The sequence below is a fragment of the Mustela nigripes genome, chromosome 15 (assembly GCF_022355385.1).
Source record: "Mustela nigripes isolate SB6536 chromosome 15, MUSNIG.SB6536, whole genome shotgun sequence".
In the NCBI taxonomy this organism is placed as follows: Eukaryota; Metazoa; Chordata; class Mammalia; order Carnivora; family Mustelidae; genus Mustela; species Mustela nigripes.
Genome location: NC_081571.1, coordinates 22,350,635 through 22,374,132, shown reverse-complemented (window position 1 = coordinate 22,374,132; position 23,498 = coordinate 22,350,635). Strand labels below are relative to the sequence as shown.

The 23,498-nt window shown below is 35.6% G+C and overlaps 1 protein-coding gene across 2 annotated transcripts in view; it reads right to left on the bottom strand.

The window, feature by feature from the left end:
* INTS6 (integrator complex subunit 6) overlaps positions 1–23,498 on the bottom strand; it is a 90,360-nt gene that overhangs the window by 31,072 nt on the left and 35,790 nt on the right. For both annotated transcript variants that reach the window (XM_059378134.1, XM_059378135.1), the window contains exon 5: positions 3,715–3,898. In XM_059378134.1, the coding sequence (XP_059234117.1) occupies positions 3,715–3,898 (184 nt within the window). The remainder of the gene's footprint in view (positions 1–3,714; positions 3,899–23,498) is intronic.

Sequence of the window (23,498 nt, the reverse complement as noted above, 5' to 3'; positions counted from 1 at the left end):
GAATTACAAAGATGCTTTATAAAAACTAAAGAAAAAGTTAATAAACTTGAGTCACTTAAATAATAAATATCCATTCTTTTGAAGGTAAAGAGGAAATAGCAAATTTTGCCATCTTTACAAAGTAAACCTATACCCTATGTAATATTTCTTCTATTCTCTCAATCAAAACTCATCACTTACAATGTAAAACTCCCTGTACTGAAGCACAGTTTCTACAATCATGGCTTACAAGCACACACTTTCAAGTCAAGGAGCTGGCTTACTTACTATTATGCAGAGTCCACAAAAAAATCAAACTAAATACAGTGAATCTAAAGGCAGAAGTGGAAAAAAAAAAATTCCCACAGAAGTCTACTACACCAGCATTTTAGTAAAATGGAGAAGCAGCAAAAAGAATATTTGTAATAAACTGGGCAGCAATCCTTATAGAGGCTAAGAAAGTTAAATTTATTTACTCTAGATATCTTACAATTCTCATAAAGTGCTTTTTATCTTCAGGACTTCCACCATCATATCAATTGGGCATTTTTTGCTTTGATATCCCTGCACCTCCTTCAAACCTGCTTCTCCCCAGTGTCCCCATCTCAGTCCATGTCACAGCCATTCATCTCCAGTATTCAGGCCAAGTGAGTCATCTAAGAATCATTCTTGATTCATTCTGCTCTCATTGCCCTCATCCTTAAGTTCTCCCTTACATCAGACCACCTCTCACCATCCCCCCAAATCCAACACTTTAAACCAAAGTGCTATCATCGCTTACTAGCCTTTCTGCCTCTATTCTTGCTACTTTACAGTATAGTCTATCCAGCACCTGAAGTGATCGTTCAGAAAAAGAAACAGATGTCACCCCCTAGAAAAAGCCCTCCAATGGTTCCTCATTGCACTTGGAAAATAAAAAATATTTATTATAGCCTAAAAGGCTATTCAATATTCAACCTTCCCCTACTGCTCTAAACCTATTACCTTCTATTCCTCCCTTATGTAAGCCCCAGCCATATTAGCCTTCCTGTTGCTCACAAAAATATATACTGTGTTCCTTCCCTTACTATTTTCTTTGTATAGATCTTCCTATAGTTTACTCCATTATTCAGATCTCTGCTTGTATGTTAAGAAGACTTATTGTGGTGATCATGTCACAATATGCACAAATACCAAATCATTATGATATACACCTGCAACTAATATGTCTTATGTCAGTTCCACCACAATAAAGACTCAGTAAACACAATGTAAAATTATTTTAGAGGGATTAATATTTTTAAGACACAACTAAAAATGATTAAGCCCTATTAAAACAAGAGGCCTTAACTTCAATATTAGAGGTATAGAATTTATAAAAGAATAAATGTTTTATTTCTTTAAACAAATATGATAATCTCCAAGGATAAGGAGCACATTGATTCGAACCAGTATAGTTCAAACTTTTAGGTTCATGGTTTTAAAAAAAGTCACCTCCTCAAACACCTTCCAAGAATATTCATTCTCTGCTTCAAGTTACTCTCTATATCCTTAACCTGCTTCTTCCTTAGAGTAAGTAGCACTCTCTAAAATACTACTACTTATTCATTTTATGATTTTATCTGTCACATAGTCCAAAAAGTGATCTTTGTTTATTGTTCCTGCTGTTATTTCCAGCATTAGAAATAGTTACATAGAATGGACACTGACTAATTACCTAATAAAAGAAAAATGCTTACAATGACAATTTTACAATATTTTTAGAGTATTACCTAGAAAATATAACAACTTATTAATGATTGTGACACCATAGGCACATTTCTTTCCAACTTTTCCTTAGTGACATAAATTACTCTATAATGGGAAAAATAAATGTACACACACATTAAGTTAAAAAATGCACATGAATTGTTAGTAGAAATTACTTATTTGGAAAGTGCAATGCCAGTGGTATTAGCTTTCCGGTTTTTTTTCTATTTTTTCTAGTGTTTTATCCTCAAAACTTTCTTTAGGAAATAGTCTTAAAATAATAAAAAAAAGAAAATATTATTCAGATCTATGAAAAGGTGAGTGGCATTTGAACAGCTTCTTAATATTCTTACACCAAGAGCAAGAGAGTCAAATAAACCACTACATCAAGGAGAGATTCAGGATGTGTATTCGGGGGAGCTTCCTAATTTCTTGACCAAAGTTTCTGGGTGATTGAAAGATACTACCAACGGTCACTTCAGAATCTTCTCCTCTGGAGATGTTCCTTTCCAAGAATAAACAAAATAGCTTTAGTACATTCCTGCCCAAAGACAAGGATATTAACCACTACATGATGTCTCAGGTTCACTGCAGACCCTCTCTGATTATACCACTCACTTCATTTCCCACTAGGAATATTCTTGATCCTAGAAGCAAAAGTTATAGCACATATAGTCCCATAACTTTATCATAATTCTAGTTCAAACTAAGCATATATAATAAAAAAATTTCCAAGGCAAGAGTGTAAATAAATTACAATTTTAAGGCCTTCCATCTGTTAATAAAAACACTAGAGCTTAAAAAAAAAAAAAAAAATCAGGATTTTAGCAAGTGAGTCTGTCCAAGTTTGAAAACTAAAATTTTCTGAATACAAATGTGAATCTACCCACAGAAACAATGACTGTCACTGAAAAATACCATTCATGCACAAGGAAACAAGGCATTGTTAACAGTGGATTTTCAAATTTAGATAGATAGCTTTTCCCTTTAAAAATATATGTACATACCTTTTTAAGTAAACTGTGAAGGAATTACAAGAGTTACCAGAAAGTACTTCTATAAATACAAACATTTAATAATGTGAAGAATAACCTCTTAATTTATTTACTTCATATACCTGTGTAGGGTACCCTTTCTGTCTGAGAATTTTAGAAGAAAGGCAACTAAAATATTAATTGAACCTTAGGATTCTCCTTTAACCTATGAGCCTGTCTATCATGGAATCTCAATAAGGAGCACTGCCTGTGTCTAGAGACTAAGGCCACCGGCCCCTGACACAGGTGAAACAGTGGTATGTCAGATTTGGACATTGAGTGAGTACTAAATTAAATTCATTAGGTGAAAACTAAAATGCTCCGTGAAAGCAAGAATAACCACTGCCTGTCATATCCACTACTGCAGTCTTAAAGCATAGAACAGTGCTTGGTACACACAGACACTCAATACATTCAATACATAGCCGTATGAATTAAACACATCTGCTGACCAATTCCAGATTACAGAAGTTCTGAGTCTATTCACATATTATTTTTCCAGAGTATCCTTATTGTTCACTTAACATAGTGACTACCTGATCTAGCTGCATAAGACCTCACTACCTGTTCCTCTAACCTACTACCTAGCTTCCTCTTTGCCTCTAGGGAAAATTGTACTTAACCAAGGAATCAACATTACATGGTTAATGGGATGATTTTCAAAATTCTGTTAATTTTTCAGAGAAAATAGTTTTACTGCATTCATGAACCAATGGTAATCTTTATAGGTAAGACAGAAGTTTAACAACTTCAAATACCAGCACTTTCTATATGGGTAGAAAGAAATACCATTCATTTCAGATCCAATCGTATTAAATCCCATTCAAATCAGATCACAGAAGTTGTAATAGTTGTAATTCCTAACATTAACTCGTTGAACAAAAACAAACATGGAGTTTTTGAAATGTACATTTAAAACATTCAGATAAACTCTGCCTTAAGTCACTGGATTACTGCCAGCAAAGAAACTTACCGCCTGTTACTTCACACATTGGTGTGATCGCAGAGTCATCTAAAGGCACACCTGTCAACTGTTCTGTTTCTACTGACATGGTGCCAGGCAACCGCAACACTAGTGCAAAGAGTCTCTGATCCCAACGAAAAGGTTCCTTGGTCAATTCACTTCCAGGCAAAGGAGAATTAAGAGGTAAATGGAGCTGAAAATAAGGGGGGAAAAAATAAGATTCCACAGGCTGTTTTTCCCAAAAGGCCACATTAATTACACATATATTAAAACTAAATACATCAGTCTCCTATCACTCAAAAAACAAATGCTTATAAAGAAAAGATACGGCGAAAATAAGCACGTGAGAGGCTGTTACATCAATTTTCTTCAGCTTTTACTCTAAAGACCTCAATTGAAAAACATCTATTATTGTAATGCTTTTTAGGTTTCCATTCAACTAACCACCAGGTGCTAGACTGCTTCCAAATAAATTATTTCATTTAATCATTAAAACAAGCCTCTAATAAATATCTTACTATTCCTATTTTCTAGATTAAAAAATGTCTCAGAAAGAATAAGTGATCTGGCCTCCTAGGATCAAGTCAGTACTTTTTCTAGTATACCACGGCAGCCACAAACGTTTCTAGTTAATAATTTTAATTAGGCTTAATTTTTTGACAAAACATATATTCCCAAAGCATCTGCATAAAAGAAAATTTTGTCACTCTAATTACATATTAATTGTATTAAAAATAATGATTCTTACCACATCTGAGTAAAGGAAGAGGGCTTTTATTTTTCCATGTGTTTTTTAAGAGCTATCTTTCCCCAATCCCAACAGACCTGCTAAATTAGGATCTTGGATTCTTAAGAATCTTACAAGAGTTTGAAATGATTCTAATGGGTATCTCTGTACCAAGTAAGTAACAGAGGACCAAGAGAATCCACACACAAATCTTAGCGTAACTAAATGGGGATAACCAGAAAGAATGTATATCAAGAAGTGATGCAACAGCAGATGCGGAGCACTGAAAGGAAAAAAGGGGAAAGGGAAGTAAAGGTTGAACTAAACCTCACCACGCCTTTTATTCTAGCTGCCAGTTTACAGGGACTGCTAGAGACATGGAATCAAGTTAAATACCACCACAAGAGGCAACAAGTCAAATCCAGCAAGTGGGACATCCTATAGGACAGATGATCTGCCTTCTCCAATAAATCAATAGCATGAAAAAGCAAAGACTGGGGAGTGAGGAGGGTGGTGGAACATTACAGAAGAAAAGACAAAGAAATCAAAAGCCAAGATTTTTTGAGAAAATATGGAATATACATTACTGCAATTATTAATATTTTATGTGTGATAATGACATGGTGCCCAAGAAAACAAAAAACTTCATCACATATATAATTCTTAAAACTAAAAATAAAGCCCAGGATTACCATACTTGGGGATTTATTTAGAGTTTTCTCTAAAATACAGAAAATACTTTAAAAAATCACTTCCAAATTAATTGCCAAAGTTCAGACTGCTTTGGTCATTCAGCAAACATAACTATTGTTTATGGCCTTTCTATTTCTCACCTCAAAGATTTCTGCACTTGACAAATTAGGGATTGAAGTCATTCTACACTGACTTAAGACTCAATTTTTTACGAGTTACCTTAAACCATTAAAAAAAAATCAAATTCTATTCTCAGAAGAGAATTCCTAGTGAAGCTCTTGCTAAGCTGGCAGCTCTCTGAAAGCTTCATGCCAAGAGAATACGCTGCAAGATCCAAATCAGTCAAGGTTTTGTGACCATGGCCAGGAGTCTTGAGCCTTTCCTCTGGCACTGATCCTACTTAAGGCAGAAGTCAGAGGCAGTAGAACAGAATGTTGAAGAAATCTGGGCCAGGATGTTCTGTGAGAAAGGTTTTCTCTAACCTCTCTCTGTGACACTTGGAAAACAGCTGAGGAACTCCAAGCTCTTGCTAATATTACCACACCTTGCCAGAAGAGAAAGAGGAAAACAATGTTTCCATCATCTCCTTTACTCCAGACCAGTCACCTCTGCATCTGGGAAGCACAACCACCGAGTGTTCGGTCATTTTCTAAGATCACAATAACATCAGGGCACAAGGAGCAATGGAGGAAGGAGGAGCAATAGTTACTCTGGGATATAATCAATACATGGAACTGTCTCAAGAATCCACAGGATAACAGCACTGCAAAGACCTCAGATATAAGCAGTGCATAGGACAATGACAGTTTCCGAACTGTATACACATACACACACAGTTAATCAGATAATTCTCTCTCTCTCTTGCTTCTCCACACTCACAGACAGAAAGGTATATACATACACATGCACACACACAAATCAAATAATTTAATGATAAGCATCCACAAGGGAGACAATATAAAACAAAATAACTGGCCTTTGTGGAATGCCAGATCTGGAAAATATTTCAACCAAAATAAACAAAACAACCAAGAATGGTCACAAGCATATTTCATACACAGTTATATCACTTTTATAAAACTTGTCAAATTTTTATTTAGTTTTCTATCATTTCCCCTTCCCCATATCCCCTCTCACCAACAAAAGAGGGGGAAAAAAAAACCTATAGTTGAAATGTGCCAGTAATAATGGAAGGAGCAATGATAGGCAAACAGAGACAGGAAAAACACAAAGAGCCTGAAAGAAAAATATTCTTAAGAAGGTTCAATTATTCCAAATCTAAAGTCTACAACTGAAATTCTAGCAGCATGTTAAAATCAGAAATGGAGGCCTTTCTGAATATATGGACTCTGAGAATCAAGGCAAATTGCACATAAATCAAGAAATAAATATAAAATTAACCATAAGAAAAATGTACAAAAATACAAATGGGTAATTCTTAATAGTGAAAAATGGGAGAAAAAAATACCTAAGGAAATCCATATGGCCAGACAATACAAATTAAAAATATGAGGGAGGGCATCTGGGTGGCTCAGTCATTAAGCATCTGCCTTTGGCTCAGGTCATGATCCCAGGGTCCCAGGATCAAGCCCCGCATCAAACTCCCTGCTCAGCAGGAAGCCTGCTTCTCCCTCTCCCACTCCCCCTGTTTGTGTTCCCTCTCTTGCTGTGTCTCTATCAAATAGGTAGATAAAATCTTAAAAAAATATATGAGGGATATATCATTTTGCACCCATCACGTGAGCAAAATTTTAAGGGTTGACAAAAGTGATGAGAAGTGTGTGTGTGTATCTCAATGGAAACTTTCCATCACTCATATATAACCATTTTAAAAAACAATTTGATAAGATCTGATAAGCTGAAGATTAGCATACATCAGGAACCAGCAATGCCATCTCTAGTTATACATCTTAAAGAAACTCTCATATATGTTTACAGGAAGCCAGGTAAAATACTGTCTACAGCATTATTTGAAACAGGAACACAGGAAACAACCTAGAAGTCCAATAAGGGAATCAATAAACAAACTGTGGTCTGTTTATAAATCAGAGTTGAAATGAATAAACTCAACCTCTAAGATCCAACACGGATACATCTCAAAACAGTATTTTTTTAATATAACATACATACAATTCATGCATCCATACATAAAAGAACATAAATCATGAGTGTACAGCTTGGTGAACTTTCACAAGATGAATGTCCTCATGTAATGAGCATTTTTATCAAGAAACAGAAACTTACTAATTTATGCCCCTCCAGTCATTCTCTCTCTCCAACTGACGTTTTCCTTGATTTTGAACTTTATATAAATGGAATTACAGAATATGGTCTCCTTGGCTTATGGCTTCTTCCATTTAATATTATGGGATTGAGATTTATACTGTTGCATATTTAAGTGTAGGTCATTCATTCCCATTGCCACATAGCATGTGAGTATAAAAGACAGAGAGAGGGAAAGAGAGAGAGAGACAACAAAGGAATAGAGAGAGAACATGTACTAGAGTTTATCTATTTTTTTTGTTGATAAGCATCTGGGTTGTTTCCAGTTTCTAGTATGAATAGTACAACTCTGAAATTATAGCATATCTTTTTTTTTTTTTAAAGATTTTATTTATTTATTTGACAGAGAGAAATCACAAGCAGGCAGAGAGGCAGGCAGAGAGAGAGAGAGGAGGAAGCAGGCTCCCCGCTGAGCAGAGAGCCCGATGCGGGACTCGATCCCAGGACCCTGAGATCATGACCTGAGCCGAAGGCAGCGGCTTAACCCACCGAGCCACCCAGGTGCCCCAAATTATAGCATATCTTTTTATGAAAAACCTAGACACGTGCTTCTGTTGATATACACTGAGGAGCAAAAATGCTCAGGTCAAGTGCCTGCTAAAGGCTTCTGCCTGCTTTTTAAAAAACTAAGTTAACATTTTTTATTGATTTGAAAAATTAGTAATATATTCTGGATGAGTCCCTTGTTAGATATACATACTGTAAATATCTTCTCCCATTTTGTGACTTCTTCTACTATTTTAGTGGTATCTTTTGATAAACTGAATTTCTTATCTTAATACATTTTTTCTTCCGTGGTTAGTACTTTCTGTGCCCTCAAAGGTCATGACAATTCTTCTATATTCTCCTAAAAGTTTTACTATTTTACCACTTACATTTAAATCTGAAATTTAGTTCTGTGAGTAGAAGTAGAGGTAGATTTTTTCTCAAACATACTGACATACTATTAAAAAAACATCCTTTCTCCACTGTTCTAGAATACCACCTTTTTTTCTTATATTGGGGGACAACTATAAGTGTGAGTCTATTTGTGAATCAAAACAGTATCAGATGAAAAGAAAGCAAGATGAAAAATGACACAGATAAGCATCTGTGTTCACTGTTAAATTATTACTTAATCTAGTTTTATATATGTATAACATGTACATGTAGTAGAAGTGAGAAAGGTAAACTAAAAAGCTACATACCAAATTCATGATGGGGTGAGGTGGGGAAGAGGGAAGAAAGTTAACACTGAGTAGGGGAACAAAGGAAACTACAGCTTAACAATCTGCAGTATTCTGTTTCATTTACTAAATTTTTAAAAATCTACAACAAAAAAGAACAAAATTTCACAAATATGCTGAAATTTTGTATCATTTATCCTTATCTATCCAGAATACCTGAATATGTTAATATGAAGATAAGTGTCAAAAGCAGATAAAGTGTTCATTCAAGCAGTCAACTATTGTGTTTCATACAAAATCAAAGACAAGAAAAGTTCATACATGCCTCAACTTAAAGTAGATTACATTATAATCACAAACCCAAAGATCCCACATTTTTAAGGACTTCAACAAAGAGTTCTCCTTGATCAGTTATTAAAGTATACTGCAAGAGGGCAAAATACTCCCTGAAAATTATGCATGCTTCTTTCAGTCATCATTTTTTATTCACCTACCAAATATTAAGCATCTTTTAGGTTCTGGGTATTTAAAGATGCATAATAAAATGTGGTCCCATCACTCAAAGAGTTCAGAGGAAAGGGATCATCATGTTCCTAAAGGAATTTTTTAAGAGGTGTGTTGGGAGGATAAGCTAACCAGAAAACTACAATACTGGTTAGGAAGATATTTATTAGCTTACTTCTGAACACTTGGCAGGAAAAGAGTTTCATAAAACTTAATTGCACGAAACTTTAGTGTAAGAGTTTTTAAAGTTAAGTGTCTACACTGAGGATGCTAAAAAAATTGGTCATTAACAACACTTATAGAGTAGTTATTACTATACGGCAAACATCGTTCTAAACCATATATATGGCTCATATATATATAAAATATATATACATATATTAATTCATTATATATTATAATCTATATACATTAATTCATTGAATCCACAAAAATAAACAAATAAGATAAGCGCCATACAATTCCTATTTACAAATGACAAAAACGCCTGTTTTTGCACAAAGAATTCCAATAACTTTTGGGAAAGTACACAGTAAATAGTAAGGAGACAGAGTTCAAACCCAGCCGGTCTGGCCCTTGATTCTGTGCTCTTAACCACTTCATTATACTGCCTAACCACTAGTGAAACCATTACCTATATTTTTTAAAAAATCAGGTGGTAAGATAACCACATTAAAAAAAATAACTTATTAAATAGAAAAAAGGAAAGTTTAATTATGAAAAATTACTACTTTTAGAAGCAAATTTTAAATCATCCCTTTAAAAATCTAGTGATTTTAAGTCACTAATTAGTAATATTTTATAAATAATTTAGATTGTTTTATGAAATGTCCTATGCTTTCCCCCCAAGTTACTCCTTTATCCAATGTAAAGATGCAGTAATATATTTTCTCCCTCCTACTGCTCTCTCCCAATTCCTAAGTACATGACTAATAACAATAATAAAAGCAAGCAAGAATAATAGCTAGGATATTGAGCACTTATTATGGGCCAAGCAAAATTCTAGGAGTTTTTCATATATTTAATAACAAACCAGTACAGGTACTATTATTATCCCCATTTTAGAGATAAGTTGTTATGTAAGATTCCATGTCAGAAGATACATATTTGGAGGATATATACTCAAATAATCCCTGCTATATAATCAAGTTTAGACCATGTAAGGACTGCAAATTTTAAGAATTGGCTTTCATATGCAATTCAAGAATAGAGTAAACTCCCCGTAATCATGACATTACTGGTCTTTATTAGAGTCTTCATAAGACTATATTTGGCAAAACCTCAGTCTAACGGACTTATTAATAAGCAAAGAAAATTATTGTTTATAATAACAAAGTTTTATTTTTACTTGTATACAATTGAAGTTTTCTATATTATTTAATTTTTTTTAAGGTTTTATTTATTTTAGAGAATGAGTGCAAACAGGGTGAGGAGCAGAGGGAGCGAATCTCCAGCAGACTCCACACTCCACACTGAGCACAAACAAGGTCTGAATCAGGGTTTGATCCCACCACCCTAAGATTCATGACCTAAGCTGAAACCGAGTTGGATGCTCAACAAGCTGAGCCACCCAGGCGCCCCTCTATATTATTTTAAATGATTCATTTCACTGATACCACCATTCCAGATAACTTATGTAATTATCCTGGTAGTTGACAGAAAAGAAAATGTAACTCCCACTTAAATTTAGGAAAACTGTCCTATTTCTCCTTCTTTCCTTTGGAGATCTATCTTACTGACTTTTCACCTTTGAATCTTTCCTGAACTTCTTATTAAAAAGGAATAAAATTTATTTCTCCACAGATATCAAAAGTAAAGGGCAGATTAGGTAGGTCTGATGACAGTTTATCATTAGGCTTGCTCAACCTTTGTTATAAAAGTGCAATCTCTCCTTCATTCAACCTTTTTGTTTTTGATTACAGTTCAAATCCTAATTATTTGTGACTGTGCTAAGAACGGACTAAGGCTCAACTTAAATTTTAATTATTCTTTGTTATTCATTGAGCACCTACTAAAGCATGGCATTGTGTTAAGATTTAATAAGGACTATACCAAGCCAAATAATGAGATGTTTTAGCTAGCTCACTTTAAGAGAAACTATTATAAAACCTTAGATAACCAGAATTCTTACACATTAACTATTTATTTTTTAGACCCACAGAATATAAAAAATAAAAGCCAGCAAATAGTAAAAAAAAAAAATAAAAAAAGAAAGATATTTATTTTTAAAACATCTTTAATTCAGAAATCAAGCAGATTTCTCCTCGTATACAACCACCTAACTGGCTCCTCGATAATGTCCACACCAGAGCCAACCATGAGAGTCAAAACTGACTGATCTGTACCAACACTTAGGAGGTTTCCCTTGCACTTAGATGTTCTGCCAACTGGTTCTATTACAGAAGTAACTCAAATAGTAAGTCCTTTAATAATCATACTTCCTACCTTATGTTTTAATGACCCATTTACCTGGCACCTATTTACCTATCCCACTAGTTTGAGGGAGGGCAAAGAGAAGGATCTTACTCTTTTCTGTGCCCCAACCCCCATCACAGTATTTGTCAAATGAAATAAATGAGGTCTTCCCCATTCCCACAGCAGAAGAAAAGTACCAGAGTAAGAGGGGTAGAGTGAGAGCTGTAGTCAGAACACAAGCACCTCTCAGTCCTGCCAATAAGACCTGTGCTCTCCGCATCCCAAAACACACACAAATGTGGATGCAAACACACAAACACAGAATCTGTGGTAATGTTTATGGTAGGTCACAAAACCAGGTAGTCTTATCTTCAAGAGCTGGGAGGATTACTCTCTTACTATGTATGTACTTGATCTCTATGCCCCTTTTATGTACCCACATAGGACACAAAAACATGAGCTGCAAAAACCTGACACCTAGAACAAGGGGTGGAGAAACAGTCATTCCATATGTTGAAGCCCTAACAAGTCCTTGGCCTTATCTATGGTAACTTCAATTTTACTTTGATCTACGTGACATTTTTATTAATGTTTGTCTTCTCAACTAGATCAATGGTGGTAGAGCTCCTATTTGTTTTTACTCACCTTTTGAGACTCAGAGCCTAGCACAGTGTCTGATTCACAGAAGAAACTCAATAAATATGGCTGAATGAATAAATGATGTATGGATAAATAAGGTGACTGACTAAGTTGTGAAGGCCACTAAGGAATCTAGTGAACAATGGAAAGCAATCAAACATTTTTAACAGCAGAATAACAAGTGGTGTGCTTTAGAATCATTATTGCCGTGATATGACAGGCTGAGAGTACTTGATGATATAACATGTGTGAGTACAGGAGTAAGTGATTATCTGGTGGATGAACCAGGGAAGGCTCAAAGAAAAGCAGCATCTGAGTAAGTTAGGAAAATGAAAAGGTGACTAAAAATCTAGAACCTTTTGTAGATTGGGCGATGGCATGTGCAGGGTGAAGATCATCATCAAAAATATAGGAGGCAAGAAATAAAAAAAATACTAGGATGAAAAACAAATTAAAATTCAAAGGTGCTGGACAGTAAAATAGAAAGGAGAAACTGAAGATTTTAAGAAGGCCTTTAAGTATGGTAACGTTTTAAGGGCACCTGGGTAGCTCAGTTGCTTAAGCATTGGACTCTTCATTTTGGCTCAGGTCATGATCTCCGGGTCATGAGAGACTGAGCCCCACTCTGGACTCTGCGCTCAGCAGGGAGTCTGACTCTCCTCTTCTTTTCCCTCTGCCCCCTGCTCATGTACTCTGTCACACAAATAAATAAATAAATCTTAAAAAAAAAAAAAAAGGAATGGGAAAGGTTTTAATATGGGGGAGATAGAGGAACAACATTCAGAGAAAGGGAATATATGAAGGAAAAAAGCAGAAGTTTTCAGGCAGTTAGTAGCCTATTGAGTCAAGTTTAGAGAAAATAAAAAAGAATGACGAGAATTTTTTTCTTCATCTACTAGTCATTCCCTAGTCTTTTCAGTCCACTAAAACAATTCCCACACAAAGTCACCCATGATTTTTTTTTTGGTCATTGTGATGACAATTATGGAAAGTGTTCCAGGCCTAAGTCTTAACAGGCCTCACAACTTCATTATCACCCCCTCGGGAGCCAGCTCCCTCGTAAGGAAGATTGAACTTGGCCACTGACTGATCAGACATCATATGGAGACAGAAGCCACAGGAACGAGCAGCAAAGTGCCCAGGCAACAAGTACCAAAGCCCCAGATTATAAAAAAGGCCATCTTCAATGTTCCAGCCCCAGTTAAGCAGCCAGCTGAATGACCTTCAACCCACAGAATCTTGAGAAATAATACACTGGTTTCAAGCCTCTAAGATTTATGATGATGTATTACACAGAAACAGATAATGGTGCCATTAAATCTAGTGGAGATTTTTCATAGTTAGCTTCCCAGCAGTATTCAAACTACCACTCTTTAGACACTTCTCCTTTAGCTTTCACATTGGAATATTCTCATGGTTTTCCCTCCTCTTCTCTGGCTGTTCTGATTTCTACCCTCAACACTCAAACCAGACTCAACCTTCAATACCATTAAATGCTACAGATCCTCAAGGCTTAGTTTTAAGTCTTGGCCAATCTACATTTTAAACCCTCAACCCCTGCCCACAGCTTCATATACTCAGATAAAATTAGATAAAAAAAATTAGATAAAATTGGATAAAATTCTATACTCAGATAAAATTAAACATTTTTATATATCCAGCCTAGATCTTTCTTCTGAGCATTCTTCTGCCTACTTGATATTTCCCTTGAATGGCTCAAAGGTACCTTAAACTCAACCTTCAAAACTGAAGTCATGATTTTCCTCCACCCAAAATGATACTCTTTCAACATTTCCTAGCTCAGTGAATGGGATCATAATCTCTCCAGCATTGCAAGAAGCCATCTCCCTCTTCCTACCTCTTCCTTATTATACTCCAAATGTAATATAATGTATGTCACCAAATTTGGTTGATTTGACCTTACAAATATCTCTTAGGGCGCCTGGGTGGTTCAGTGGGTTAAGCCTCTGCTTTCGGCTAAGGTCATGATCTCAGGGTCCTGGGATTGAGTCCCACATAAGGCTCTCTGTTCATCAGGGAGCCTGCTTCCCTCTCTCTCTCTGCCTGCCTCTCTGCCTACTTGTGATCTCTCTCTGTCAAATAAACAAATAAAATCTTAAAAAATATATATATATATATATCTTAAAATGACTACTTCTCTACCATCACCAAACTCCTCAGCCAATCCATTAGCAGAACTAATGCAACAATGCCTAACTGGTCTTCCGACATCCATTTGTCTCCCTCCTCCACCCAGTATCTCCAAATAAAACCCTTGGATGGCCTCCTATTGCTTTTATTTTAATAACAACATGACTTGGCATTGCTTCGAGTCCCTTATGTGGTCAAGCCAACCTTCCATTTTATACAATGATCCCTTTTCTTTTATGCACTAAGTCACATGAGCTTGTTTCTAGTCTTGTTCTCAAAACAAACTCGTTTTGGTGGGGGTGGGGGCACCTGGATGGCTTAGTCTGTTAAATGTCTGCTTTCTGCTCAGGTCATGATCTCAGGGTCCTAGAACTGAGCCCCACATTGGGCTCCCCACTCAACAGGACGCCTGCTTCTCCCTCTCCCCCTGCTTGTGCACTTTCTCTGTGCCAAATAAATAAATAAATAAATCTTTTAAAAAAAAATACTCCCAATGGGAAGATTCTTTGCACAGTCTGATATGATCATATTTCCCACTTTCTGTGTAGTAAATCTTACTCATTTCTTCAGATCTTAGCTTTCTCTGAGCTCCCCGATTAGATCTAGTGTGCCCTTATTGTAAGCTCTTATAGCACATATTCCTCCTTCTGCAGGATATATGGTAATTGCAATTTTACTTTGATCTATGTAACTTTTTATTTTTTTTAAAGATTTTATTTGTTTATTTGAAAGATCACAAATAGGCAGAGAGGCAGACAGAGAGAGAGGGGGAAGCAGGCTCCCCGCTGAGCAGAGAGCCCGATGTGGGGCTCGATCCCAGGACCCTGAGATCATGACCCAAGCCGAAGGCAGAGGCTTAACCCACTGAACCACCCAGGCGCCCTATGTGACGTTTTTATTTAATGTTTGTCTTCTCAACTAAACCAATGGTGGTAGAGCTCCTGTTTGTTTTTACTCACAATTTGAGACTCAGAGCCTAGCACAGCGTCTGATTCACAAAAGAAACTCAATAAGTATGGCTGAATGAATAAATGATGTATGGATGATATATGGATAAATAAGGTGACTGGCTAAGTTGTGAAGGCCGCTAAGGAATCTAGTGAATGATGGAAAGCAATCAAACATTTTTAACAGCAGAATAACACTCAAGTGGTGTGCTTTAGAATCATTATTGCCATAATATGACAGGCTGAAAAAAAAAAACAAGGCAAGTTAAGGAGTTAATGTAATAGTTAAGAAAAGCAGCAGGGTGACTGATGGCCAAAGGAATAGGAATGAGAGGAAGAAACAGGTTAATGAGAGCAAAAAGCAAAGGACTAATACCAAAAACAATTATAGACAAAAAAAAAATGTAGAATATGCTATGTCCAAGGCCCTAACACTTTCTCTACCTCTACTATTAAAGTGATGATATAACATGCTCAAAATGGTAACAGAGTACTTTTTATATGAAACATAATTTTTTGTAAAAGCTACAAAACTAAGTTTTAAATACACACACACAACCAAAAAAGATGTATTTTTCTCAAAAGATGTACAATAACATGTAACTACTCACAATTATTAATATTAAAAATATCTCAAAAAAAATTAAAAAATCTCAAATATAAAGAATACAACATTAAAACTATAATAAATTATAAAGTATTAGGTCAGAAGTTTAGTTTAAAGCATGTTGATAAAAAAACTTTAGAAATGAATAGCAGGATGCCTGAGTGGCTCAGCTGGTTAACCATCTGCGTTTGGCTCATGTCATGATCTCAGGGTCCTGGAATCAAATGCCACATTAGGCTCCTCACTCAGTAGGGAGTCTGCTTCTCCCTCTGCCTGCAGCTTCCCCTGCTTATGCTTTCTTTCTGACAAATAAATAAATAAAAACAAAACAAAATAAAAACTAAAAAATAGTAAGAGCTTTCTGAGTCATTTTGAGAGCTACTATTTTCTAGGTAACTGACAACACGTTAACACTTCAAGTATGAAAACTTACCAAAAAACTTCCCACAGCATGTTTTATGTGTCCCTATCCTCTGGCAACAGACTGTACCCCCTAAAATAATAAGCTTTTCTTGGTAATTCCAAGAAGCAGAGAAAGACAAAGCTTAAAGATCTCTTGTTCATACCAAATATTGCCCCAAATCACAAAGCAAGTTAACAAGCTGACAATTCATTATTTGTTGAACTTTGTACTAGGGTTTCAATTAAACATCCTGCTTGAATCATCATTTAATCTTCCTACATACCTATTACTTATAACTTATGGTTCTAAAGCATATTATCAATTTAACATATTTCTTTGGTTCCCCAAAATTTAACATTAAATGTATATAAAAAGTTCTCCAACAACAGCACACAATTATCCATGCAGCTTCAGATCCTTCTTTCTCTCCTACCACCGAGTTTGAATTTGAGTATCATAGACTTTTAAGTGTTCTCCACACTGGGTCTAGAGGTTCTTCTGAATCCCTTTTGGCCTTCAGAAGTTAAGAACATCAGAGTTGTAATTTATAACTTGTGCTTATGAACTTTACCTCACTAGCACCCTCAGTTTGAAAAGTGTAATTTCAAGGTATATTAAAGACTAGCAGTGTTGCATTTGCATTTCCAATTAATTAACCTTAGAATATTTTTGTATTATTTTTATTTCAATTACAAATTACTAGATGATACAATGCTTCACTTTCAAAGGTTGCCTTTGGCCAGATGTTTGATTTCTCAGTAACAATTCTTCATAATCACAGAGAGTTTTACTTCTCAGAAATTTGGCAATTTCTCAACTGCCTTTATTTGCACTGCCTATCGTTCAGTAGGTAATCTATTGCATTATCATATTATTAAAATTTCATTATTAATTCACTATACATTAATAAGATCTTTAAAAATTTTCAAGCAAGAATTAGGAATCCAAATTTCTGTTAAACTTCTATGAAACTTCTAGTTAAAAATACATAGCAATTGGATGATCAGATGTAATGTATGAAACATGTTTAGATTCTGGTTCAAATAACTGTCAACGTTTCTGAGACAATTAGGGAGACTGGAATAAAGATCAGATATTAGACCACTATTTATTTAACCCCTTAAAAATTCTGTGAAGCTATAACGATAAATTAAAAATAAAATTAACTTATTTAAAAATTAAATTTAGCGGCAGCTGGTTGGCCCAGTGGATAAAGCATGTGACTATTGTTCTCAGGGTTGTTGAGTTCAAGCCCCACATGGGGCAAAGAATTTATTTTTAAAAAATTAAATTTAGGGGTGCCTGGGTGGCTCTGTCACTTAGCGTCTGCCTTTGGCTCAGATCACGATCCCAGGGTCCTGGAATTGAGCCCCGCACTGGGATCCCTGCTCAGAAGGAAGCCTGCGTCTCCCTCTACCACTCCCTCTGCTTGTGTTCCCTCTCTCTTGCTATCTCTGTCAAATAAATAAATAAATAAATCTTTATAAAAATTTTTAATTTAAATTTAACAAAATGTTAAAATATATTAAAGTTTCATTAGGCTATAGAACACTGCTGATGTAGACAGATAGATATAGATGTCCTTAAATGTCAAAGACACATACGGAAGTATTTATGAGTGAAATGATACAGTGTTTGTAATTTGCTATTAAAATATTCCCAGGGCACCTGGGTGGCTCAGTCAGTTAAGCGTCCAAATCTTGGCTTCAGCTCAGGTCATGATCTCAGGGTTGTGAGATCAAGCACCATATGCATGCAACTCTGTATTCCATGAGAGGTCTACTTGAGATTCTTTTCTCCTCCTTCTCCCTCCCGTTATGCTCCTTCATCTGCTCACACATGTGGGGTCTCTTTCTCTCTCTGTAGGACAAATAAAATCCTTCAAAATAAATAAATATAATAAAATGTTCCTGCTAAAAATGGCAGTAGGGACAGAACAGATAAAAACAAGATCAACAAAATGTGTGTAAGAGTTGAAGCTGAATAAGGGTTCTTGAGGTTTATTAATTTACTTTCCCTACTTCTGTATATATTTGAAAGCTCCATAATATATGTTTTTAAAAACTGGATATATGTGAGTAGACACAATTAAAAATGCAAGTAATTAAAAGCCTTTGTGAAAAGAAAATGAGAATGGGAAGGAAATCTTGCCTTTATTACTAGCTTTTCTGTAAATGCAGTTATTAGCCAAATGTTCACATTAAACTGAAACATTTTAGCTCTATAAAATAGAATATAAAAATTTCACCTGACATGAGGTGCTAGCAAAGCAAACAGTTCAGCCTGAGTGAGAGCTTAATGACTCACGCCCCTGCCTAAAATCTGCACTGACATAGACACTACCAGATACAAGTCCATCACAGGTTACCTCCCTGCTGAGAGCTAATATAACTCTCCTGATTTCAGAAAAGTTGAGGAGGGTAGAGAATGGGCAAACTTTCTTAGAATCAAATAAACAGAATCATTTGTGGGTAGAAGGAGGGTAAAGAAACTTTTACACAAAGAACTGATATATTAGTCCAAATTACTGCAGGTTTAGGAAAAAACAAGATTTAAACCTCCCATTTTGCTACATTCTGTTACTTATCTGGATTCCTGTCTAATGTTTACACTGTGCCATATAAAGTCACCTTACTAAAATCTATTTTTCTGCTTGACTTTATAGCAAATAATTCAGACTACTGCTTTCTGGGTTCCTATTGTTTGCTTTCTTACATCACAACTTTTGTGTATCACCTTCCTCATCTACAGAATATGTAACAAGGATATACACACAACTACACACACACACATATATATATACATGCGCGTGTGTGTGTAAACACAGTTGGTCTACACCAAAAATCAATGTAATTCACTATATCAACAAGATTAAAAAAGAAAAGTCATGATGATCTGAACATATGCATTAAAATCATCTGACATTTCACTAGCCATTCATGATTTTAAAAAAAAAAAAAGCCTCAGCAAACTGGGAACAAAAGAGAATTTTCACAATCCAATAAAAAAAGTATACAAAAAACCTACAGTTAACATCACACTTACATGGTTAAAGTTTTCACTCCCAATCCCATTCCCCAAGATTAGGAACAAGGCAAAGATGTCCATTCTAACCACTTTTCCAAGCCCATTAAGGCAAGAAAAGGAGGGGTGCCTGGGTGGCTCAGTCGTTAAGGGTCTGCCTTTGGCTTAGATCATGATCCCAGGGTCCTGGGATCAAGCCCCACATTGGGCTTCCTGCTCAGAAGGAGCTTGCTTCTCCCTCTCCCACTCCCCCTACTTGTGTTCCCTCTCTCGCTGTCTCTGTCAAATAAATAAGTAAAACCTTAAAAAAAAAAAAAAAGGCAAGAAAAGGAAATAAAAAGCAGACAGATACTGAAAACGTGTAAGTGAAACTCTCTACATTTACAAACACGATCCTGTATGCAAAAAATTCCTAAAAATCTATAAAAAGCTACTACAGGATAAAGTGAATTTAAGAAGATCAGAGATTATGAGGTCAAAATACAGAAATCAACTCTATTTCTATGTGCAAGCAAAAATCAGAAATTGAAAGTAAAAAGACCAATTTATGATAGCATCAAAATACATGTGCAAAACATACAGTAAAAACTACAAACACCACTGAGAAAAGCTAAACAAAAAATCTGAGACTACCATCTCCATGGGATTAGAATAACTAATAATGTGAGGTGTTGACTTTTCCCAAATTAACTTATAGATTCAATGTAATTCCAATTAAAATTGCAGTAGGTGGGGCGCCTTGGCTAGCTTAGTCAGGAGAGTATGCGAATCTTGATCTTGGGGTCATATATTCAAACCCCTTGTGGGCTTAGAGCTTACTTAAACAAAACTGTAGTGGGCTCACTTGCAAAAAATTATCAAGCTAATTCTAAAATATTATGGCTAAACAAACTCAAAAGACGTAGGAGAGACAAAACAATTTTGGAGAACAAGTTGGAAACTTTAACTGACTTCAAGACATATTAAATTAATAGGACTAGATACTGCTGTCTTGGCAAAAGACAGCCATAGAAATCAACAAAACAGAATAGAAAGCCCAGGAATAGACACAAGTGGCCAACTGACTTTCAACAAAGATGCCACAGCAATGCAATGGGGAAAGGATTATCTTTTTAACAATAGCACTAATAAGATTAGTTAATGATGTTTCAAAAAATGAATCTCAATACTTTCCTCCCATGAGACATAAAAATTCTAACGAGGGGAGCCTGGGTGGCTCAGTGGGTTAATGGTCTCAGAGTCCTGGGATTGAGCCCCACATCAGGCTCTCTGCTCAGCAGGGAGCCTGCTTTCCCCCTCTCTCTGCCTGCCTCTCTGCCTACTTGTGATCTCCGTCTGTCAAATAAATAAATAAATCTTTAAAAAAAAATTCTAACGAATCATGATCCTAAGAGAGCTCACACTATATAAAACTCCCTGAAGAAAATATAGGAGAAAAATCTTGGTAACATTAGGCTAGGCAAAAATTTCTGAAATAGGAATACAGAAAGCACAAATCATAAAAGAAGAAAATTAATTTAAAGCGTTTGCTCTTCAAAAGACACTATAAAGAAGGAAAAGGCAAATCATAGACTGAGTGAAAATATCTGAAAAACATGTATCCAATAAAGGACTTGTATCCAGAATATGTAAAAGATTCTTAAAACCCAGTAATAACAAGACAATCCAATAAAAAATGGGCAACATATAAGAACACTCCCTTCACCAAAGAGGACATACAGATGGCATATAAATACATGAAAAGATGTTCACCACTATTAGTCATTAGGAATGCAAACTAAAACCAAAAGATACCACCACACACCCACTATGTTGTCTAAACTTTAAAAGACTGAAAAAACTCAAGTGTTGGAAGGATGTAGAGAACTAGAACTCTCACATATACCTGGTGGGAATGCAAAACTAGTAGAGCCACCCTAATGAACAGTTTGGCTGTTTCTTATGAAGTTAGATACTCACTTACCATACCACCAACTGCGCTCCTATGCATATGCTGCCCAAGAGAAATGAAAACTTATGTCCACAAAAGGACCTGTTTGCCAATGTACACAGTGACGTTTTTCATAATGGTTAAAAAAAAAAAAAAAAAAAAAAAAGGAAGGGTGCCTGGGTGGCTCAGTCGTTAAGCTTCTGCCTTCAGCTCAGGTCATGATCTGAGTCATGGGATCAAGCCCTGCATCAGGCTCTCTGCTCAGCGGGAAGCCTGCTTCCCTCGCTCTCTCTGCCTGCCTCTCTGGCTGCCTCTCTGCCTACTTGTGATCTCTGTCTGTCAAATAAATAAAATCTTTTAAAATAAAAAAAACTTACTGGTTTTAAAGAAACTAGGTCAGTTGGTAATTCCTAAGCTATAGCAGAACGAGGGATAAGGTAACACTTAGGAAGTAACTTCAGAAAAATAATATACGTATATAATCAAATGCTAAATTTTTTGTTATTTATAAATGCTGTAAAAATTCATTCATAGTATGAGTATCAGCTGAGCGACTATTCTCTGCCAGGCACTGAGGTTACAGTGCATAAACCAGATAGGTACAAAGATTACTATGCAATAGACATTATGCTAAATGCTATGAAGGAAAAGGGCTTTTTTTCTTTTCTTTCTTTTTTTAAAGGTCAAAACAAAATCCTATGCTCCAGTTTTAACCAATGGAGATCACACTCCCTGGCTAGTCTCTGGTTGTCCTGATACTTCCACAAAAACTTGTATATCCTATCTTTCCTGAAAGAAGAAAATATAACTATCGGGATAAGAGTGATAAGAATTAAGCCCTAAAAATACAGAGAAGAAAATATAACTAAATGCCTAAAAGCTTTACAGGAGGTAGTCTTAACAATACTGAGGTTCTAGGAAGAGCAAGGTGGGAGGAGATAAGAAGCATCCCAGAATTATGCAACAGGTGCCAGTAAGTAAGACTGTGGATGGACTCAATGAACAACAGGGACACTCTGCTGTTGGTGAAGCACTCAGTTGCAATGTAAACCAAATAAACCATGGGAAAGGGGCCTTTTATGCCTACTAAGGGAAGTATAGATACCCTGAGGTAGGAAATAAAGGCAAAAGGGAGAATGCCTAAGTAGCATCAAAACTCTAAGAAAGATAAAGGCAAGTGGGAATAAGTAAAATGAGAGAAGGGGGTCAACAGGTACAAACTTCCAGTATAAAACAAAGAAGTCATGGGGATGTCATGGACAGCACGGTGACTGCTGTAAATACCATATTGTGTATTTGAGAGTTGCTAAGAGAAAAGATCTTAAAAGTTCTCATCACAGGAAGAAAAGTTTTCTGTGTAGTAATCAATGTTAACTAGACTTCACTGCAGGCATCATTTCATAATGTATACAAAATATCAAATCATTATGTTGTACATCCCAAACTAGTATGTTATATGTCAATTATATCTCAATAAAATATATACATGCCCCCCAAGCAGTGCTCTAACACTTTATACAATAATATCATTTGCATGCCTAACAATTACTGAGGACCCTAAAGAGCTTTTGTTTATGAGGGTTTTGTCTATCTACTGACGCTTACCGTATCAAAATTAAAAGAAAGTTAAAAGATAATGACTAACAAAACAAATTTTAGAAATCTGTTTATAGATGGAAATCTGTATTTACTGATGGATGAAACTGTGGGAATAAATGAAATTGCCTAAAAGGAGCATAACAAATATAAAGGCAAAATAAAATAAAATCTAAGATTAAAGCAGGTTAAAGAAAGATCAAGGATTAAATGAAAGCAAAAGCCAAATGAAAACCAGGAGAGTGTAAGCCCAGAAGCCACTTTTAAGAAAGTGTTCAATAATGTTGGCAAAGGCTCAAAGAAGAGAAAAATTAAAAACCAATGACTGAATCTGATGATTAAGTCATTAGTGACCTTATTAAGAATGGCACAATCAGAAGCTAGACTGTAATAGATTAAGGAACAAAAAAAGAGGTGGGGAAGTCAAGGAGAATCAGAAATAATTTCTAAATTTGCCAAGAAAGGGATAAGGAAATTTAAGAAAGTCAGTAGAGAGGGAAATAATAGGTGAGGGTAAAGATATGAGTTTCTCCATTTCATTTTTTTGGAATGGCTGAACTAGGAAGGCAGAGTTACACAACCACCACCGCTAATTTCAGAACATTTCCATCACCCAAAAGAGAAACCCCATTCGCATTAGCATCAACTCTTACCCTCAAGCCCTAGCAACCACTTTATTTTTCTGTTTCCATGGATTTGCCTATTCTG